This window comes from Ceratotherium simum, chromosome 3 (genome assembly GCF_057802395.1).
Source record: "Ceratotherium simum simum isolate JZ-2026a chromosome 3, ASM5780239v1, whole genome shotgun sequence".
NCBI classification, from domain to species: domain Eukaryota; kingdom Metazoa; phylum Chordata; class Mammalia; order Perissodactyla; family Rhinocerotidae; genus Ceratotherium; species Ceratotherium simum.
This window is the reverse complement of record NC_141902.1, coordinates 76,418,687-76,437,343: the sequence shown is the minus strand read 5'-3', so window position 1 is coordinate 76,437,343 and position 18,657 is coordinate 76,418,687. Positions and strand designations below refer to the sequence as shown.

The window sequence follows — 18,657 nt, the reverse complement described above, 5'->3', positions numbered from 1 at the left end:
AACTGGAGGGGAGGGTTTTGGGGTTGAGGTTCCATTTGATCTGCTGGGACTGCTGAGAATGGGGAATCAGGATTGATACTAGCTCCGCTGAGCTCCCTTAAGGCCAGGCTTGCATGAAGCCCCAGCAGAGGTACACATAAGGACACATATTCCAAATACCCCTAAGGGAATTTCCCCGATTAAAAGTGGAAAGGAGTAGACAGAGTAATATCACTTGCAAATTGGCCTTTGTCTGGATTAGGCAATACTGCATTCTCTAAAACAACAAATGGAAAGAAAAATGTAAGGTGGTGGTTGTATAAAGAGAATGTCTGAATTAGCTGTGTAATCTGGGTAGTAGAACATTGCCTTGGCTAGCTCGTTATCACTTGCCCAATTCCATTCACATAGGCCTCCTTGTAGACCTTGGATCCAGTCCCAGCACCCGGGCAATTGCAGGTACGATGCCCTCTGGCGAGAATGTTCTACTCCTTCACCAAGAAATCCCCATGACTCACTTCCTTACTTCTTTCAGACCTCTGCCCAAGTGTCATCTTTTCAGAAAGCCATTACCTAACAACTCCCTGTTAATCTTAATCCTTTATTCTACTTCCGGACTTGTCATCTGAAATTTTCTTCTTCATTTGTGTTCTGTCTCCCCTTGTTAGATTGGTTGGTCCACGCAGGCAGGGTTGTTGGCAGTTTCATTCAGTTCTATAGCCCACGTTCCCAGAACAAGAATTGGCACATCATACATGTTCAGTCAATATTTTATTGATTGATGAGTCAATAAATGAATGAAAGGACACATATCAAAAAGAGAATACATCAAAATGCTGAGAGTGGCTATTTTCATCTGTTGTGATTGTGTTCTCTTTACCTTTCAGAATTTTATTTTACACGTCTTTCTATATTCTATATAGATTCTAGGGCCAGACCACCTCAGGTGAAAATCCCGTTGAGGTCATTAACTAGCTCTGTGATCAAGGGTATATGAATTAATATCTATGTACTTCAGTTTCCTCATCTGTAAAATGGTGGTAAAAAATACATACTCTTAGCTTGTTGTAAGAATTATATATAAAGTGCTTTGTAAGAATTAGCCATTATTGTTAACATCATGTTACTATTCTATCATGCAGCCTATTATAATTTTACAGCTTTATAGAAGTGTCATCTTTTATCCTTTTACCTTCCAAACTGCTTTTTGTAAAATGTTGGATTTTAGTTTTCTCACATTTCCAGGCATACCTCGGTGGTCCCTTTTGATTCCACAAGTGGCACAAGATAAGTGGATGCCACACTTATCTTAAGAAGCAGTTCTAAAAAAAAAAATGTTCTATCTCTGGTACTACTATTAACATTCATTTATTTTAACTTTTTAATTTGAATAATTTTAGACTCACATAGAAGTTGCAAAACTAGTACAGAAAATTCCCAAATCTGCTTCATCCATCTTCCCCCAATGATACTAACTTACACAACCAAAGTACAATTTCCTACCTAGGAAATTAACATCGGTACAATACTATTAAGTAAACCACAAACCTAACTTGGATTTCATCGGTTTTGAAATGCATTCATTTTTTTTTGAGGGAGTGTATAATTCTATGAAATTTTATTACAGCTATCGATTAGTGAAACCATCAACATAATCAGGATACAGAACTGTTCCATCACCACAAAGAAATTCTCTCATGTTACCCCTTTATAGTCATACTTCCCACTACCCTAGTGACCACTTATCTGTTCTCCATCACTATAATTTTGTAATTTCTAGAATGTTATGAAGTTGAAATCATGCAGTATGTAACTTTTTGGGATTGACTTTTTGCACTTAGTATAACATCCTTAGGATTCATCCAAGTTGCTATGTGTAACAATATTTAGTTCCTTTTTATTGTTGGGTAATATTCCATTATATACATGTAACACTATTTATCCATTCACTGGTTGAAGGACATGGGGGTTTTTTCCAGTTATGGGCTACTGCAAAATAAAGCTGCTATAAGCATTAGTGTACCAGTTTTTTATGAGTATATGCCTTCATTTCTGTAGAATAAATACCCAGGAGTGGGAAAATTAAGTCTTAGGTAAGTGCATGTTTATCTTTATAAGAAACTGCCAAACAGTTTTGCAGAGTGGCTGTACAAATTTACATCTCCACCAGCAATGTGTGAGAGTTTGAGTTGCTCCACATGCTCTCTTGGATATTGATGGAATATTTTCCTTCAGCCATTCTAATTTATGGGTAGTGGTATCTCATTGTGACTTTAATTTACGTTTCCCTGATAGCTAATAGTATTGACCATCTTTTCATGTGCTAATTTGTCATCCATATATCTAGTTTGGTTAACTGTCTGTTCCAATCTTTGACTATTTTCTAATTGGTTTGTTTGTTTTTATAATGTTGAGTTTAGAGAGTTCTTTATATATGCTGGGTACAAGTCCTTTTCTGGATATGTGGTTCTCAAATATTTTCCTCGAGCCTGTCACTTTTTTTTCATTCTCTTAACAGTTTCTTTCAAAGAACAGTAATTTTTAATCGTGATGAGGTCTAATTTATAGTTCTTTGTTTTGTGGATCATGCTTTTATTCTCTTCATCTAACACTAGGTCATGAAGGGTTTCCCCCTATGTTTTCTTCTAAAAGTTTTAGAGATTTACATTTTACACATAGATCTATAATTCATTTTGAGTTATTTTTTGTATAAAGTGTGAGGTTTGTATTGAGGTTCTTGGAGTTTTGTTTGTTTACTTTTTTCTATGAATGTTTAATTGCTCCAACATCATTATTGAAAAGACTATCCTTTCATTGAATTGCTTTTGCAACTTTGACAGAAGTCATTTGGTTGTGCTTGTGGTGAGTCTATTTGTGAATTCTCTAGTCTGCTCAAGTGATCTATGTGTCTATCCCTCTGCCAAATACCACACTGAATGCTGAGTTGTATAGTAAGTCTTAAAATTGAGTAGAGCAATTCCTCCAATTTTACTCATCCTTTATAAAATTGTTTTAGCTATTCTAGTTCTTCTGCTTCTCAACATAAATTTTAGAATCAGCTTGTCTATATCTAAGATGGCCAACTTTTTACAGAGTCAACCCAGGACATAATTATAGCTGACAAAATAAATCATAATGACATAATATTTAATAAGTAATTTTACACATATGTGTTATTACTTTAATGTAACATACGAAAAATAGAGATTTGCTTGAATTTATATATTACTTTGTTCATTTACTTTTATGTTATAGAAATGACATTCTTTTAACAAAACAAGAATAGGACTAGTTAACAGTGGCAATTAGTAGTAATTAATAGTTGGATTAATAAACAATAATATATGTGAGGAAATATGACAAGATTTTATGTTTCTGCTCTCTGATATATCAATTTATTTTAACACTTGGTTGCATGTTTAAATATTGTAGGCTATATTTTAGTTATTATTAAGATGCATAAATATAAGGATTTTATAAGAATATAAATTCAAAAGGATATAGGATATTAATATATTTAATTTAAAAATAACAACAACATAATTCTTTCTGTCTCATGAGACGTGTGATATTTTCTCTCCTTCTTTTTCCTTTTCCAGCACTATTTTTCTTCAACATCTCTAGCTTTCATGATATATTTCATTTCTTTTATGTGGTGATAAAACTGAGTACAGTCAGACACATAATTCACTTTGACTTGCAGCTTTGCTCTTATCGTGTCCACATTATGCTGATTCCCTAAGTCCAATGTGATGACGTCAAACTAAATGTTTCTCAACAAAAGCCTTTGAACATAGAATACGTAGGATTTTACTCATCAACAACAGATTTCTAGATTTGTAGGAATTAGTTTCCAGCTTTCAAAAAATGTTCAAAATACTATGTACTTTGTATCTACAGGCTTGTTTTCACAGACTAGCTGTTTGTCAGTTGGATCCTTTGCATGTATAAATTCATCAAATAGGCTTCGACATCTAAAATGTCCAAGATCTATAAACACTCCAATGTGCATTGATTATCATAAGTTAACCCTCTTTCTCAGGGAGTCTGGTTTCAGGGCACAGAGGTAATTTAAAATTGTGAAACCAAATAAGTTGCAATTTCAAAAAAGAAATTGAGGAAGTCCTGTTTAACTAGGCTGTCTTTTCTGATGACCTTTTTTTTTTGTTTCTTGTTTTGGTTAAACATAGCATCAGGTAACTCAGCTACAGTCAGATCCATCATTTTCTATGCTCATTTTAGCCTCTTCAAGACTCATCAACAGTTTTAGGAAAAATGCATATAAATTTCTGTTTTATTGTTCTCCTTTTCTTCATTCTCATTCTCAATATATTTTCAAATTAGACAAGGACATTCTCCCAGATTTTGAAAATATGGTTTAAATACAGGTCAGCATTTTTGATGTATTTTGCGTCAGCATGACACAATGAGAGCTACCTTGTAGGCATGTGTCTAGAGAGGTTATCTCCTTCCATTTTTATAAAGTCAATGTTGTCATTAGTGTTTCTGCGTGTTTTCAGAAAACCAAAAAGTGACCCAAAACTTTCTTTATTAAAGCCTCATAATCACAGGTAAGCATATCATGCCCCATTTTAGCAGTGCTGTGTAAAAGGTATGTGGGACATTTAGCAAGTGAGATCTTTTTTACTTTCTTTGGCAAGAAGTTCATAGACTGAATGGAATTTGCCAAATTTACATTTGCATTTTCTGCCAAATATGCAGTTAGATGAGCAAAATCTAAATGGATTTGGATGAGATATCAATAATTTTTGTTTTATATTTTTTGTGGCTTAATTAAATTTTTCATAGAAACCAAGAAGATAATTTGAAGCTCCATTTTTAAAATCAAAATACTTAAGAGCTGGAGGGGGTGTATATTTTTATTGCCTTGATTTGACACATCATTTGATGTACTGTAGAAAGCATGATTGGTGGTGAGACCTGATAGAATCAGCTCTACAAGGCGAGGTACCGATACATTCCTTATCAGAATTTCCCCTTTTGTTTGCCCCAAAGACATTGTAGGTGCAACTTACAAGTCAGGGAGTGTAACTTTATACAGTTTTAGAGAGCAATCAAGAAAATGACACAATGATGTGTATTTGTTTGTGTGGTATGCCCACACTCATTCAGTGACCGCTATTTTCAACTGAGTATCGGTGTCTTTTCAGGAGACAAAAAAAAAACCCAGAAGATTTTGATCTATTTAGAAGTACTTGCTTGTCTCATCCCCAGCTTATGAGATTCAGTCTCTATACAGAGGAAAGGAGATGTGAAACCACAGGGAAAAGGTGGCTATCTAGAATCCAAGAGAACCGCGAGGAAAGGTTCTCAGGAGGAACCAATCCTGCTGACACCTTCATCTCAGATTTCCAGCTTCTAGAATTGTGAAAAAATAAAATTCTGTTGTTTCAGCCACCTAGTCTGTAGTACCTTGTTACAGCAGCCCCAGCAATCTAATGCACATCACATCACCTTCTCTACCATATCCAATCCCAAGCTATTTTCTGTATATCATGCCATATCTTCTGTTTTGTTTATTTACCTTCTAATCTGGTTGTATGTGCTCTTCATATGTCATTAAAATAACACAATCATTAGCCTTCTTTTCAGTGAAGTCTGGGACATACTGGCTTTGGTATTGTGATTGTTCTTGTTTTCACTATCTGAATTCTTAGAAAACATGGTCACAATATTCATAAATTTAAAAATTGAACTAGCACGAAATGCATACAAAGCAGAACTGTTAATCCACAGGTAAAGTCAAATACGAGCTAATGCTCATGATTACAACATGCTCAAGTAGCTCATATAAATCAAATCACTTGAAGTGATGCAATGATAGATGATCCATTACTATGAATTGTAAATCATGGCTGCCAAATCAGGGGTCAGGGGAAAAAAAAACAACAACAGCAGCACGTATGAAAAGCAGATAGTACATGCTGTACCCATTTGACATTAAAATGCATCCAGCCCTGTTTGCGGCTACCATATGGCTTCTGTAGTTTTTTTTCCTCCAATCTTTTTCACTCAGAGTGAAAAGCTGGGATTTATCACGTCCCACAGAAGAGCTTCCTAGGAAGTGGAACTTTCAGTGCTAAAACCAGGACAACCTTAGGAAAACTGCTGGGATTTTTATAGGAATTGTATTTAGCTTGTAGATCAATTTGATCTAATCACTATGAAATGTCTTCTGATCTTATGAACATGATGTTTCTCTCCATTTATTTAGCTCTTTGATTTTTTATTACTGTTTTATATTTTCAACATACAAACTTTATACATGTTTTGTTAGCTTATACCTGTTTATGAGCTCTTGTAAATGTACTGAGTTTTAAATTTGTTTCTAACTGTTAATTACTAGTATGTAGAGATATAATCATGTGTGTTGACCTTGTATCTTGTGACCTTACTAAACTCACTTATTAGTTCTGGAATTATTTTTGTTTTTGCTTTTGGTAGATTATTTGGGGTTTTCTATGTAGTCAATCATGTAATCTGCAAATAAGGGCAGGTTTATTTCTCCATTGTAAATCTGTAAACATTTGTTTCCTTTTTCCATCCTATTGAACTGGCTAGGACATTCCCTACCAAGTTGAAAAGGAAAAGTAAGAGTGGAAATTCTACTCTCATAACCAGTCTTCTAGGGAAGTGTTCAGTCTTCTGCCACTGAACATCAAGTAATGTGAACTATAGTTGGGGTTTTTTTTAGATACTCTTTATCAGGTTGATGATTTCCTTTCTATGCCTAGTTTGCTGAAAATTTTTATCATGAATGGAAGTTGAATTTTTAAGTGTATTTTCTGCCTGAATTGATATGATCATGTGATTTTTCTTCTTAAGACTGTTAATATGGTGAATTCTGATGATTAACCTTTTTTTCAATTTTTTTTTTTTTTTTGGGTGAGGAAGATCAGCCCTGAGCTAACATCTGTGTTAATCCTCCGCTTTTTGCTGAGGACGACTGGCTCTGAGTTAACATCTATTGCCAATCCTCCTCCTTTCCCCCACCCCCAAGCCCCAGTTGATAGTTGTATGTGATAGTTGCAAATCCTTCTAGTTGCTGTATGTGGCATTCGGCCTCAGCATGGCCGGAGAAGCGGTGTGTCGGTGCGCGCCGGGGATCCGAACCCGGGCTGCCAGTAGCGGAGGGCGCGCACTTAATTGCTAAGCCACGGGGCCGGCCCCTTGACTTTTGAATATTGAAGTAACCTTGCATTCCTGGAATAAATGTGAAACTTGGTAGGCATGATTATTTTTTTTAAATATTGGTAAATTAAATTTCCTAGTATCTGTTGGAGTCTGCCAGGACAGGCTCTGCTGGAAAGACCTCAGTCTTCTCCATTTTCTAGGACACTTCCAGGACTGTCTTTCTCTCTCTTCACTTCCCTTCTCTGTCTTAAGTTTTTACTTTCCCTGCTACTCCTCTGAGAAAGTAGAGCACCACCAACTTCCTGTCACAAACACAAACGTGCATACGTCTAATCATTCATTTTATCCTTCTGTCTCATACCCATAGAGAATGCATTCTAACTTGGTTTAAGGATAGTAACTTATGCTGTGGATCTCACCACTCAACACTGGCTTCTCTCCATCAGCAGTTGAATACATTCAACTTGTTTACGCTCATATGTTGCTCAATTCTTAATTCACTGAAGTTTTTCTTCTGTTAACATCTATTCCATTATAAATGCTCTTAATTAGAGGAAAACGATCTATTTATTAGTAACTTCAGTGGGCATTCTCAGTTATTTCATTACTTCACACCTCAACTAAATCTAACTCTACTGATCATCCCCTCCTTCCCTTGGCATCTCTAAAACAATATTCTCAGGTTTTGCTTTATTCCTAACCTCTGCCCACTGTTAATTTATATTATTTGAAGTTCTCTCTCTGCCTGCCTTTTTAATGTATTTGCTCTCTTCAAAGCCCCATCTTTCACCTCTTTCCTTTCATTTTCCGTGGTTCCCAAACTCTTATGCCTTTCGGAACTGGAAAATAACACAGGCCTGTGGATAGCTGTGTTAGTGCCTGAAAGTGAGCTGAACAGTGGATGTCCCGCCTAAACTACTCAGGCAAAGCACAGGTTACCTTTCCAAACCCATGTGGTCTCCCTAAACAATATTATTCACTCTTGTTCATGGGTTCTTAAATTTTAATCTGCATTTTCATTTCCTCTCTTGTAAATTTCTCCCCAATTAAACGGACATCTCTGCTTAGATGTTTCACATTCACATCACATTCAATGTGTCTAAAACTGAACTCAACATCTTCCTACATAAACCCGCTTTTGCTTTCCTCCCAAACTCAATAACAGAAGTTATTGTGCATTCCAGAAACCTGGCCATACTCCTTAACAATTCTCTATTCTTATTTCTAGCATTTAATCAATGCCCAACTCCTGTCAACTTTATCTACAAATGCTTATCAATTTTTCCATTAATCTCCATCTTCATTACTCATTTTCTGATTAAGGTCACCATTATCTCTCACCTGAGCTAATGTATAACACACTATATGCTTCTGAACTTAATTCTCTTTATCTCATCACTAATCAACAATGAGCCTAATAATGTAACCACCCCCCGCCCCCCCACAAATGCTTATGATATCTCAACAGCATTTGACAATTCCTCCAGCGCAGAATTCTGCTATTTTAATTTCTATGATCCAATACTCTCCTAGCTTATTTATTTATTTATTTTTTTGAGGAAGATTGGCCCTGAGCTAACATTTGTTGCCAATCTGCCTCCTTTTTTTTATTTTTTCTCCCCAAAGCCCCAGTAGATAGTTGTATGTCATAGTTGTACATCCTTCTAGCTGGTCTATGTGGGATGCCGCCTCAGCATGGCTTGATGAGCGGTGCATAGGTCCACGCCCAGGATTCTAATCGGCAAACCTCAGGCTGCTGAAGCGGAGCGTGCAAACTTAACCGCTACGCCACCTGGCTGGCTCCACTAGCTTATTTTTTTCTCTCTCCTCTAACTACTTTTTTGAGTTACTTTGTCAGCTCTTTCTTCAATACAAGGCATGGGAATGTTTCAGTTTCCCAGAGTACAATCGTGGACACACACTTCTCTTTGCTCTTTACACTCTCTCTGCATAAATGTATTGCTCCAGTGCAGGGCTGTGATTCATTGTCTTAAGTCAGGCCTCTTTATTAATCGTCTACCTCATATCTTTCTTAGGTTATTTAACAGAGTTCTCATATATAAACTTGTGACTTTCACCCAAATCTTGTTCTTTCCTCCCTCATCCCTATCTCATTAAATCACTGTTCACCCCATGCTTAAGCCGGAAACCTAAGAATCAGGACTAATTCTTCCATCTCTCTTACCTAACCACTCTCTAATCCTCGACTTAGTCCAAAATACACAAACTCCGTCTTCTTCTACGTTATTCTCATCTCTTAGTGAACTTCCAATTTTGACCCTTACCCCTCTCAGCTCATTCTGAATATAATAATTAGAGTAATATTTTAAAAGGACAATGTCAATCAAATAAGTCCCAAACTTATTAGTGATTTCTATTTACTCTTTAATACAATTTGACTGCTTATAGTATATCATTGCATATTTTTTTTCTGAGATAACTGAAAGAAAACAAAGTGTTGCAAGCTTCAGGACCAAAACTCTAGTCCTATTCCCATGGCAATTGACAAGATCTATGTGAAGTTCTGACCTCCATGTTTTGATTGCCTAGACCTGAGTTACGTTCCCATGCCTGATCTAATCACTGTAGCAAGGAGATAGGGTTACTCTAGCCCCCTCATGGTCAGTAATACCCCCAATAAGTACCAGACACACAATGGGACATGAGGAAAAAAATGCTTTGAGATTTATACCAGTTATGGATGCTTTGAGCTGCACGAAACAAACAAACAAAAACACAAAAACACTGCAAGCCAGTAGCTTAAGGAAATAGGAGTTTATTCTACACTCCAAGAAATACAGTTGTCTCAAAAAGTTAAAAATAGAACTACCATACGATCCAGCAATCCCTCTTCTGGGCATATATCCAAAGGAAATGAAAACAGGATATTGAAGAGATATCTGCATTCCCATGTTCCTTGCAGCATTATTCGCAGTAGCAAAGACATAGAAACAACCTAGGTGTCTGTCAACAGATGAACGGATAAAGAAGATGTGATATATAGATATATATACACAATGGGATATTATTCAGCCATGAGAACGAAGGAAATCTTGCCATTTGCAACAACATAGTTGCAACTGGAGGGCACTATGCTAAGTGAAGTAAGTCAGACAGAGAAAGATAAATATTGTATAATATGATTTATATGTGGAGTCTAAAAAAAGCTGGACTTGGGCCGGCCCTGGGGCTTAGCGGTTAAGCGCGTGTGCTCCGCTACTGGCGGCCCGGGTTCAGATCCCAGGTGCGCACCGATGCACCGCTTCTCCAGCCGTGCTGAGGCCGCGTCCCACATACAGCAACTAGAAGGATGTGCAACTATCACATACAACTATCGACTGGGGCTTTGGGGGCAAAAAAAGGAGGAGGATTGGCAATAGATGTTAGCTCAGAGCCGGTCTTCCTCAGCAAAAAGAGGAGGATTAGCAGGGATGTTAGCTCAGGGCTGATCTTCCTCACAAAAAAAATAAAATAAAAATAAATAAATAAATAAATAAATAAAGCTGGACTCAGAAACATAGATTGGTGGTTACCTCGTGCTGGGGCAGTGGTGGACTTGATGAAGAGATGTTGGTCAAAGTGTACAAACTTTCAGTTATAAGACGAATAAGTTCTGGGGATCTAATGTACAGCATGGTGATTATAGTTAATACTGTATTATATACTTGAAAGTTGCTAAGAGACTAGATTTTAAATATTCTCACCACAAAAAAGAAATGATAATTATGTGATGTGATAGAGATATTAGCTAATGTTATGATGGTAATCATTTGGCAATATATAAGTATATCAAATCAACACACTGTAAACATTAAAATTATGCAATGTTATATGTCAATTATATCTCATTAAAGCTGGGAAAAAAGAAATACAGAGATATGTAGGTGGCCATTGATATTTGTTCAGTGGTTTGAAGAAGTCAGGCTCAACATCTCTGTGATTCTTTTGACTCTTTTCATACTTGTCATCCCAGAAGCTGCAACAGCTCCTGATATTCCTTCTATGTTCTTAGAAAGGATGAAAGATGCAGGAAGAGAAAGCACAGTAGACTTTTCCCTATATGTCTTGACTGGAACATAGCTGAAAGGCTGAAAAATCAGATATTTAGCTTGTGCTGTCTCAGTTTTGGAGACAGACCAGAAAAGAGTGTTGGATGTTGCATTTTGGTCAGCTCATCAATAATGCTAGGTCTCAAAGTAAAGGAAAACATAAAATCCAGTTAATTATCTCTGTGCCTTCACACATGCTGTTTTTTTCTGCCTAGAATCACGTTCCTTCTGTTCTTTGTTAGATCTCTCCCAATCAGCTTAAATTGCCCCTTTTCAGAAAACCCTTTCCTGAGCGTCCTACCGTTAGCTAGTCTCCTCCAACATTCTTTATCACTCTAACCAAGTCATTTCTTTCATTATCTTATCCAAATGTGCAATTTATATTTGATGGATCATTTGTTTATTTACCTTTTTGTTGTGCTCTATCAGCACTATAAGTTTATCAGTAAACTCCTTGAGCCCAGGAGCCATTTTTGTTTAATTCACTAATGTGTACCCAGTACCTAGCACAATTTGGCCATACGGTTGAAGTTAACTAAGCCTCTATTAATTAAATATGTAAGCAACTTAACTCATACATCACATAGCAAAAGCTGTAAGATTTTTTTCTATCAAACAGGTTGCTAATAAGGACACACATAAAACTCTTTAGACATGGGAAAATGTGTAATATAGTTAAGGGTTCCAAACTACTTAGTAGGTGAAACAAAGAATAGTGGGGCAAATTAAGAGATAAGAAGGGAAGTTTTAGACCCCTGATTAGCAATCAAAAAAAAAAGCAAAAGGTGCTTACTCAAAAGAAGGCCTTTTTTCAGCATAATTCCTTGTAAATCTGTCTGGCCTTCCTATGATTAAAATCTTTCACATCATTGAGAACGTTGCCTGCCTCGTCAGCATGGTATTTTTCTTCTCTTTATCTGATGTTCTAGCCTCTACACCATTCTGAAATTTATTTCCCATTTCCTTTTTAGTAGATTTCCATAAACTTTTTATAGTCATACATGCGTGCGTGTGTGTTCTCACAGCAGTTCCTGGGTCACAAAGAAACCTTCCTCACATGTCTACCCTTCCCACACTACTTTCACATTGCTAATTTCCTCTCATTCTATAGAGGTAAATTTATCTGCTGCTTCTCTGGGAAAGTCTGAGTTGGGTGCATCTGTTTGGGCTTCTTTAGCATCTGTACTTCTCCTAGAGTGGCACTCACTGCACTGAAGTGTAATTCTTATTATTCATCTGTTTCTTTCAATGCACTGAATGCTCTGTGAACACGTGACGATGTCTCTAGTCTCTGCACTATTTCACCCCTAACTCCCAGTATTGCATCTGCAACATATTAAGTGCTCAAAATACATTCTAAATTAATGCATAAAATAAGAAAGCATGTAGTTATTTATACAACTCTATAACAGGGTATAAGAACACCAATTTCTATTTACTCTTGCTATCACAGAATACTAAATTTTATTATATTATTGATCAATTAGCATACAAAAAGTAGCTTGATTTAATAATAAGTGCAGTTGGATTCTTTTTTTTCATTTTTGTACTTGCTGTTCGTGTTACCTTTGGAGCACTGACATGTTTGTGTCATTGGCTCATTTACCTCATAAGAAGTTATTTATTTGCACTATTTATCCTTTAAAAAACCTACCTCACACCTGTTAGAAAGGCTTTTATCAAAAAGACAAGACATAATAATTATTGGTGAGGATGTGGAGAAAAGAGAAGGCTTGTGCACTGTTAGTGATAATGTAAACTGGAGCAGCGACTATAGAAAACACTATGGAGGTTCCTCAAAAAATTAAAAATGAAACTACCGTATGATCCAGCAATTCTACTTTTGAGAATGTATCCAAAGGAAATGAAACCACTATCTTGAAAAGATATCTTCACCCCGATGTTCATTGAAGCATTATTTATAATAGCCAATGCATGGAAACTATCTAAATATCCATTGGCAGATGAATGGATAAATAAAGTGTGGAATATATATACACAATGGAATATTATTCTGCCACAAAAAAGAAGGAAATCCGGCCATTTTCCACAACATGAATGAAACTTGAGGGCATTATGCTAAGTGAAATGTCAGACAGAGAAAGAAAAATACTGTATGATCTCACTTATATGTGGAACAAAACAAAACAAACAAAAAAAAGAACTCAGATACAGAAAATAGATTGGTGATTGCCAGAGGTGGGGTTGGGGTTTGGGCAAAATGGGTGAAGGTTGTCAAAAGGTACAAACTTCCAGTTATAAGGTAAGTCCTCAGGATATAATGTACAGCATGTAACTATAGTTAAGAATATTGTATTGTATATTTGAAAGTTGCCAAGAGAGTAGATCTTAAAAGTTTTCATCACAAGAAAAAAGTTGTAACAGTGTGCCATGATGGATATTAACTAAACTTATTGTGGTAATCATTTTGCAATATATACATATATCAAATCATCATGTTGTACACCTGAAACTAATACAATGTTATATGTCAAGTACATCTCAAAAAAAATTAAATAAATAAATAAAAACCCCGCTAGATATTGGCCCATTTTCTTTACATATTCAAAGAAGTGACTCTTGAAAAAATTCTTGTTCACGCTATTTTTCTGCATTTTTTTTCTTTCACTAATTTCAACTTTTCTGCATTTCCTCTACTTGAAAGTGGTTGATTGTTATTTGCTATGTTTGGTTTTGTTTTTGCTCTGTGGTGGAGTAGGTCTTTTATAATATTTTGAGTTTCTTAACTCAAATAACCAATACTTATCAAACACATACACACACCAGTCTCTAAGTTAAGCAACAAAGAAGTGGTGAAAATGACAAATGCAGTTTTTTACCTTTAAGTATATAACAACCCAGGGAGAGACTAACTAAACTTATTTGTAAACATGTGTATGCTGAGTGAACAGTTTACGATGCTACCAGCGGAGAACATGGCTGTGCTTTGAAGGCCGGGAGAGCGTTCCCACGGGAAGTGGAGTTCAGGAGTCAGTCAGGTAAAACTCATGGTGGAGGCGGCCATAGATGGCTCTTCAAGCAGAGGAAATACTCAACTGCATAAGAAGTTCATTTAAAACATGTCTTTCCTATTTAATAATGATAATGCAAAAGCCATTTATTTTACTCTCGGAATAGCTTATATCAGGTGGCATTATATTTTATATTGTTTACAATGGTCCTTTTTGCTTTCCGTGACTTTAATAAAATAAAGTTAATTACAGTGAAATATGCGTGTGAGTGTTTATAGAGAAGTAAGGTTCCGGTTGGCAGGACAGAGGGATAAAAGGTCAAATGCTATGGGGATTTAGGAACCCTTTCCCAGCCGGAGAAGTGTGGGCTTCACCATGCTGTCGTTGGACCGGAACATCGAGACTCTGCAGACCCCTTCCCGAATGACCTCTCCCAGCACCTTGTAGGTGAACTTTTTGGAAAATATTTGACAAACTCTCCAACCTTTCAATTGAGCCAGCGTGAAAACCTAAGAGAGATAATGAATGTTCCCTCCCTGTGCCCCAAGCTGCTGACCCTGCAGGACCAGGCATTGTGAATTAACTGTGCCACTTCTGGGAAGCCTCTTTCTCCAGGTCAGGCTGCGTCTGAGACAGCATAGAAGTCACTGCCTACGTGACTTGCTGGGGTCAGCTCCTCATTTCTCACAATCATATCCTCCCCAGAAGTTTAGTCCTCTACAGCATGGCTGATGTGCCTGTGTCAGTGAGCTTGGGGCAGCTTTGGAGTGGTTCTCCCTGTCTCTCATAGCAGAGAAGAATGACAACAGGAACACAGGGAGTTAAGTAGGGACCTGATGGGACTGCCTGCCTAGTAACTTCAGCATTTGACTGAAAGAAGTGTACAGGAGTTACAGTTGCTGCACGGAGTCAACCCAGCAGTGAGGGAAGTATTAGGGCATTAAAGAAAATGACCAGCACTCAGCCATCGCCAGAGTGATGGCTGTGGCCCTGCTCCAGAAAAGGAACATCCTAGGATAGCTCTGTAATTTTAAATTTAAAGGGGCAGGTTTGTTTTGAATTTGCAGAAAATTTTGGGCGAGGGGATGTAAATTTTTTTAACAATTATAAAATTTCTAAACAGACACCTTGGCTATGGGTAAGAAGTGGCATCATAGCCAGGTCACCCCGGCCTGAGTTATTTCAGAAATGCCCGCCCACCCCACCCCCATGGAAGACTTCCCAGGAAGTCTACTAAACTGGGGATGGATTCCAGCTCAGCACAAGTGAGGCTGCTTGAGAATTTTTAGCACCTCCATCCGTTAAGAAATGCCACTTAGTGTTGGGAATCCTAGCTTCCAATCCAGATTATAATTTCCTCACCCAAATGTAACTCCCAGTTTACTTCTTTTGGGGGTGATGTGACACATTCCTTCCCCTCATTATTCGTCTTCCCCAGAAAAGGTTCTGGCTTTGACCAAATGGTGTTTCCCAATATTCTGAAGTTACAAGGACTTCTGGTCTTATTAAAGGCCCATTTCTCTCCTTCCCCCTTGCAGCACTGAAAGTTTCATAACGAGACCTATCTCCACTCATTGCCCCTCATCCCCACCCTCATCCCATTCTACCCTCTGAGGGGATTACCTAGTGGCCCATTGCAATTCAAGAACTGCTGGGTCACAGATGTCCTAGTAGGCGACCTTCCCACCCCTAACCCCACCTCCCTCTCCCAGGTGTCCCATGTGCTTTCCTCCGGCATCACTGGTCAGAGAAGGCTCCTTCATCTCAGTCCCTCAGGGAAGATCATGCTTCAAATCTCGGCTTCACTGCTAAGCAGGAATATGACTGGGTTAGGTCCATTAATCACTCTGAAATGAAGTTTCTTAATTTGTACAACCAAAATATGATCACTTACCCTAATAGATTAATGTCAAGGTTCATTAGAAAAATAAAATCCCTCGCCTTGTGTGTGTGTTTGTGTGTTGGGGGTACGGGGCTAAGAGTACAGACTCTAACATAGGATTTTTAAAGAGAAATAAACTAAAAGGCAGGAGGTAGGGAGACAGTCATGGGGAGGTGGGAAAAGGTATAGGCTCTGGACTCATTCTGTCTGGGTTCAAATCCTAGCTCCTCCTCTCACTAAACTTTATGATCTAGGGAAAGTTAATTACCTACTTTTTTCCTGTGTTTCCTCCATGGTGTAGATGTACTAAGTGCCTGCCTCATCACGCTGTTGTGAGGATTAAATAAAAGGAGAAAATGCATATAAAGCATTTAGTAAAATGCTTCAGTCCTTAACTGCCCACAAGAGACAGCTATTAATTTTAATAAAATGTAGAAAATGCAAGAAAGGAAATTACACTAAATATTATTTCTATGTGATGTGACTATGAGCATTTTTGCTTTTTCTTTTTATACTTTTTTATATTTGTCAAAGGTTTGAAATGAACGAGTTACATTAAAAAAAAAACTATAAACTTCACACATCTATGAGTAATGACAAGTAGTGATTTTCCCACCCTATTAGATGAAAGTTATATTTGTACATTTTGTAAAATGTCTCATTCCCAACCCATACCACTTTGTTTAAAAGATGAACACTTTTCCAAAAATGATTGTATCACAAGAATCTTTAATGTTTACTTTAAAGTTTACTCATGGTGGGGTTGTATTTGTGTTCAGTGAAGTGTGCCAAGTGCCCACATTGAGACCATTTCAGTTCACATCACTGCACTCCACACGGATGGTTCCTGTGCCCAGCAAGGTCAGAGAGAGGGGCCTTGACTTTTCTCTTGGTTAGGCCAGCTTTACTGGTGAGTTCTTCCAAACTCTCCAGGAGCAGTCTACCCCAATACACATCATCCGTTCCATATAAAAGAATAAGCTGGAAAATTTCTCAATGTATTTCATAAGTTTAGCACATCTCTGGTACAAAAATTCAAGAAAGGTAGCACAAAAAGCGAAAGCACCAACAAAGCTTACTTATAAACAAACATGCATCAATCCTACACACTACCTAATAGTACGGAAATGAATACAACATTGCATTAAAAGGTATAAAAGCACTGTACTGAAAACAAACTTACACGTGAAATACTGCACTGTAAATCCTGAATACTCTAATGTCCCACCCCCACCCTTCCATCGCCCTGGTGAGGGTCAGAAACCATTAATCTGCCTCCAGACCTTGCTAGTCCTCGGAGACACTGCTGCGGGGGCAGTGGGCGGTGGGATCGGCCTCCCGCAGAGCTCTGGCCTCCTCCAGAGCCTCTCTGTATCGGGAAGGCCAGGCCTGGGGGTCTTTCTTAAAGACCCTGGCTAGGAATTCCATGATTTGCATCTTGGTGATTTCGCGGCTGGCACGGGAGCCCCAGAAGAACTCGTACTCAGGCGGCTCAACGTGGGGTACACGCTGGTACTTCAGGTAATTCTGCTGGACGAACTCCTCGGTGATGAGCTTTCTCACATCTCCAAAGGTGGAGTGCTTCTTCCAGGGCCGCAGCCCCAGGATGCGCAGCACGTTCCAGACAGCACTCTCTCTGGCGCCGCGACCCTTCACGTAGATGAGGCTCAGGATCATCAGCAGGAGGCCTGTCATGGGCATGCGGTTGCTCAGCGCCACCCTGTCCAGCTCCTCTGGCTCAAGTGCTTTGACGAGCGAGAACTCCATCGTGTGCAGGCTGGTCAGCCTCAGGTGTAGCCCGAACACTCGGGCCAGGATGAGGCTGGTGCGCCTGAGAATGCTTCTGCACCATTTCTTGTAACTGCCGATGACATCCTTCACCATGTCTGGAAACCAGATGATCATCCTCTTCTGGTCCTTGACCAGCACGTACCACATGAGCTCGTGCGCCTTCTGCACCAGCTGGGCCGGGGCGGGCGGCGTTGGGCTGGGCTGGGCCGCGCTCGGGGCCTGGTAGGCGCGGCCTTCCTCCGCGGCCTGCTGCAGGGCCTTCGGGTCTCCCTCTTCGCTTGGGGCCTGGGGCGGCGGCGAGGCCAGAGGGGCGTCGGTCGGGCCTAGAGGAGGGCTCTCTGGCCCTGCAAGGGTCGTGTCCTGAGACTCGGGCGGAGAGGGCCCCCCGGGAACCCCAGGGCTGCCGTGCACCTCGGAGTTGGAGGGTTCGGCTGTAAAGCCGGGGTCGCACACATCCTTACTTTGTTCGGACATGTCTGCTCCGTCTGACAAGGACACGGCCTCTCCGTCCAGGAGCTCTTCGAGCCTACTCTCCCTCCGCTGACTCCTGGAGAGGAAGTGCGCCTTGCTGCGCACGGCGCCTTCCGCAGCGGCCTGGCGGGGCGGGGCGGCGGCGGGACGGGCCACTGCGCCTGCGCGTCCGCTGCCGCGGGCAGAGCTCCCAGGGATGGGGCGGGGAGCCCGAAGGGGCGGGTGTGCGGTGAGATCCCAAGGAGGGTAGAGGCGCCGCTAGAATTATGGCAACAGTGATCCCCAGGTGTCAATGTTTGGGCTGAGGAGGTATTGAGGAGGAGGGGAGAGGGATGGATGAGCACTGGAAGAGGAGCAA

General features: G+C 39.2%; 1 protein-coding gene across 1 annotated transcript; it reads right to left on the bottom strand.

Annotated features, from left to right (window-relative positions):
- Window positions 1–16,746: 16,746 nt before the first annotated feature.
- Window positions 16,747–18,417, bottom strand: NDN (necdin, MAGE family member). Its single transcript, XM_004431869.3, has one exon. The coding sequence runs from the start codon at window positions 18,300–18,302 to the stop codon at window positions 17,325–17,327; it is 978 nt and encodes a 325-aa protein (XP_004431926.3). The 5' UTR covers window positions 18,303–18,417; the 3' UTR covers window positions 16,747–17,324.
- Window positions 18,418–18,657: the final 240 nt, after the last annotated feature.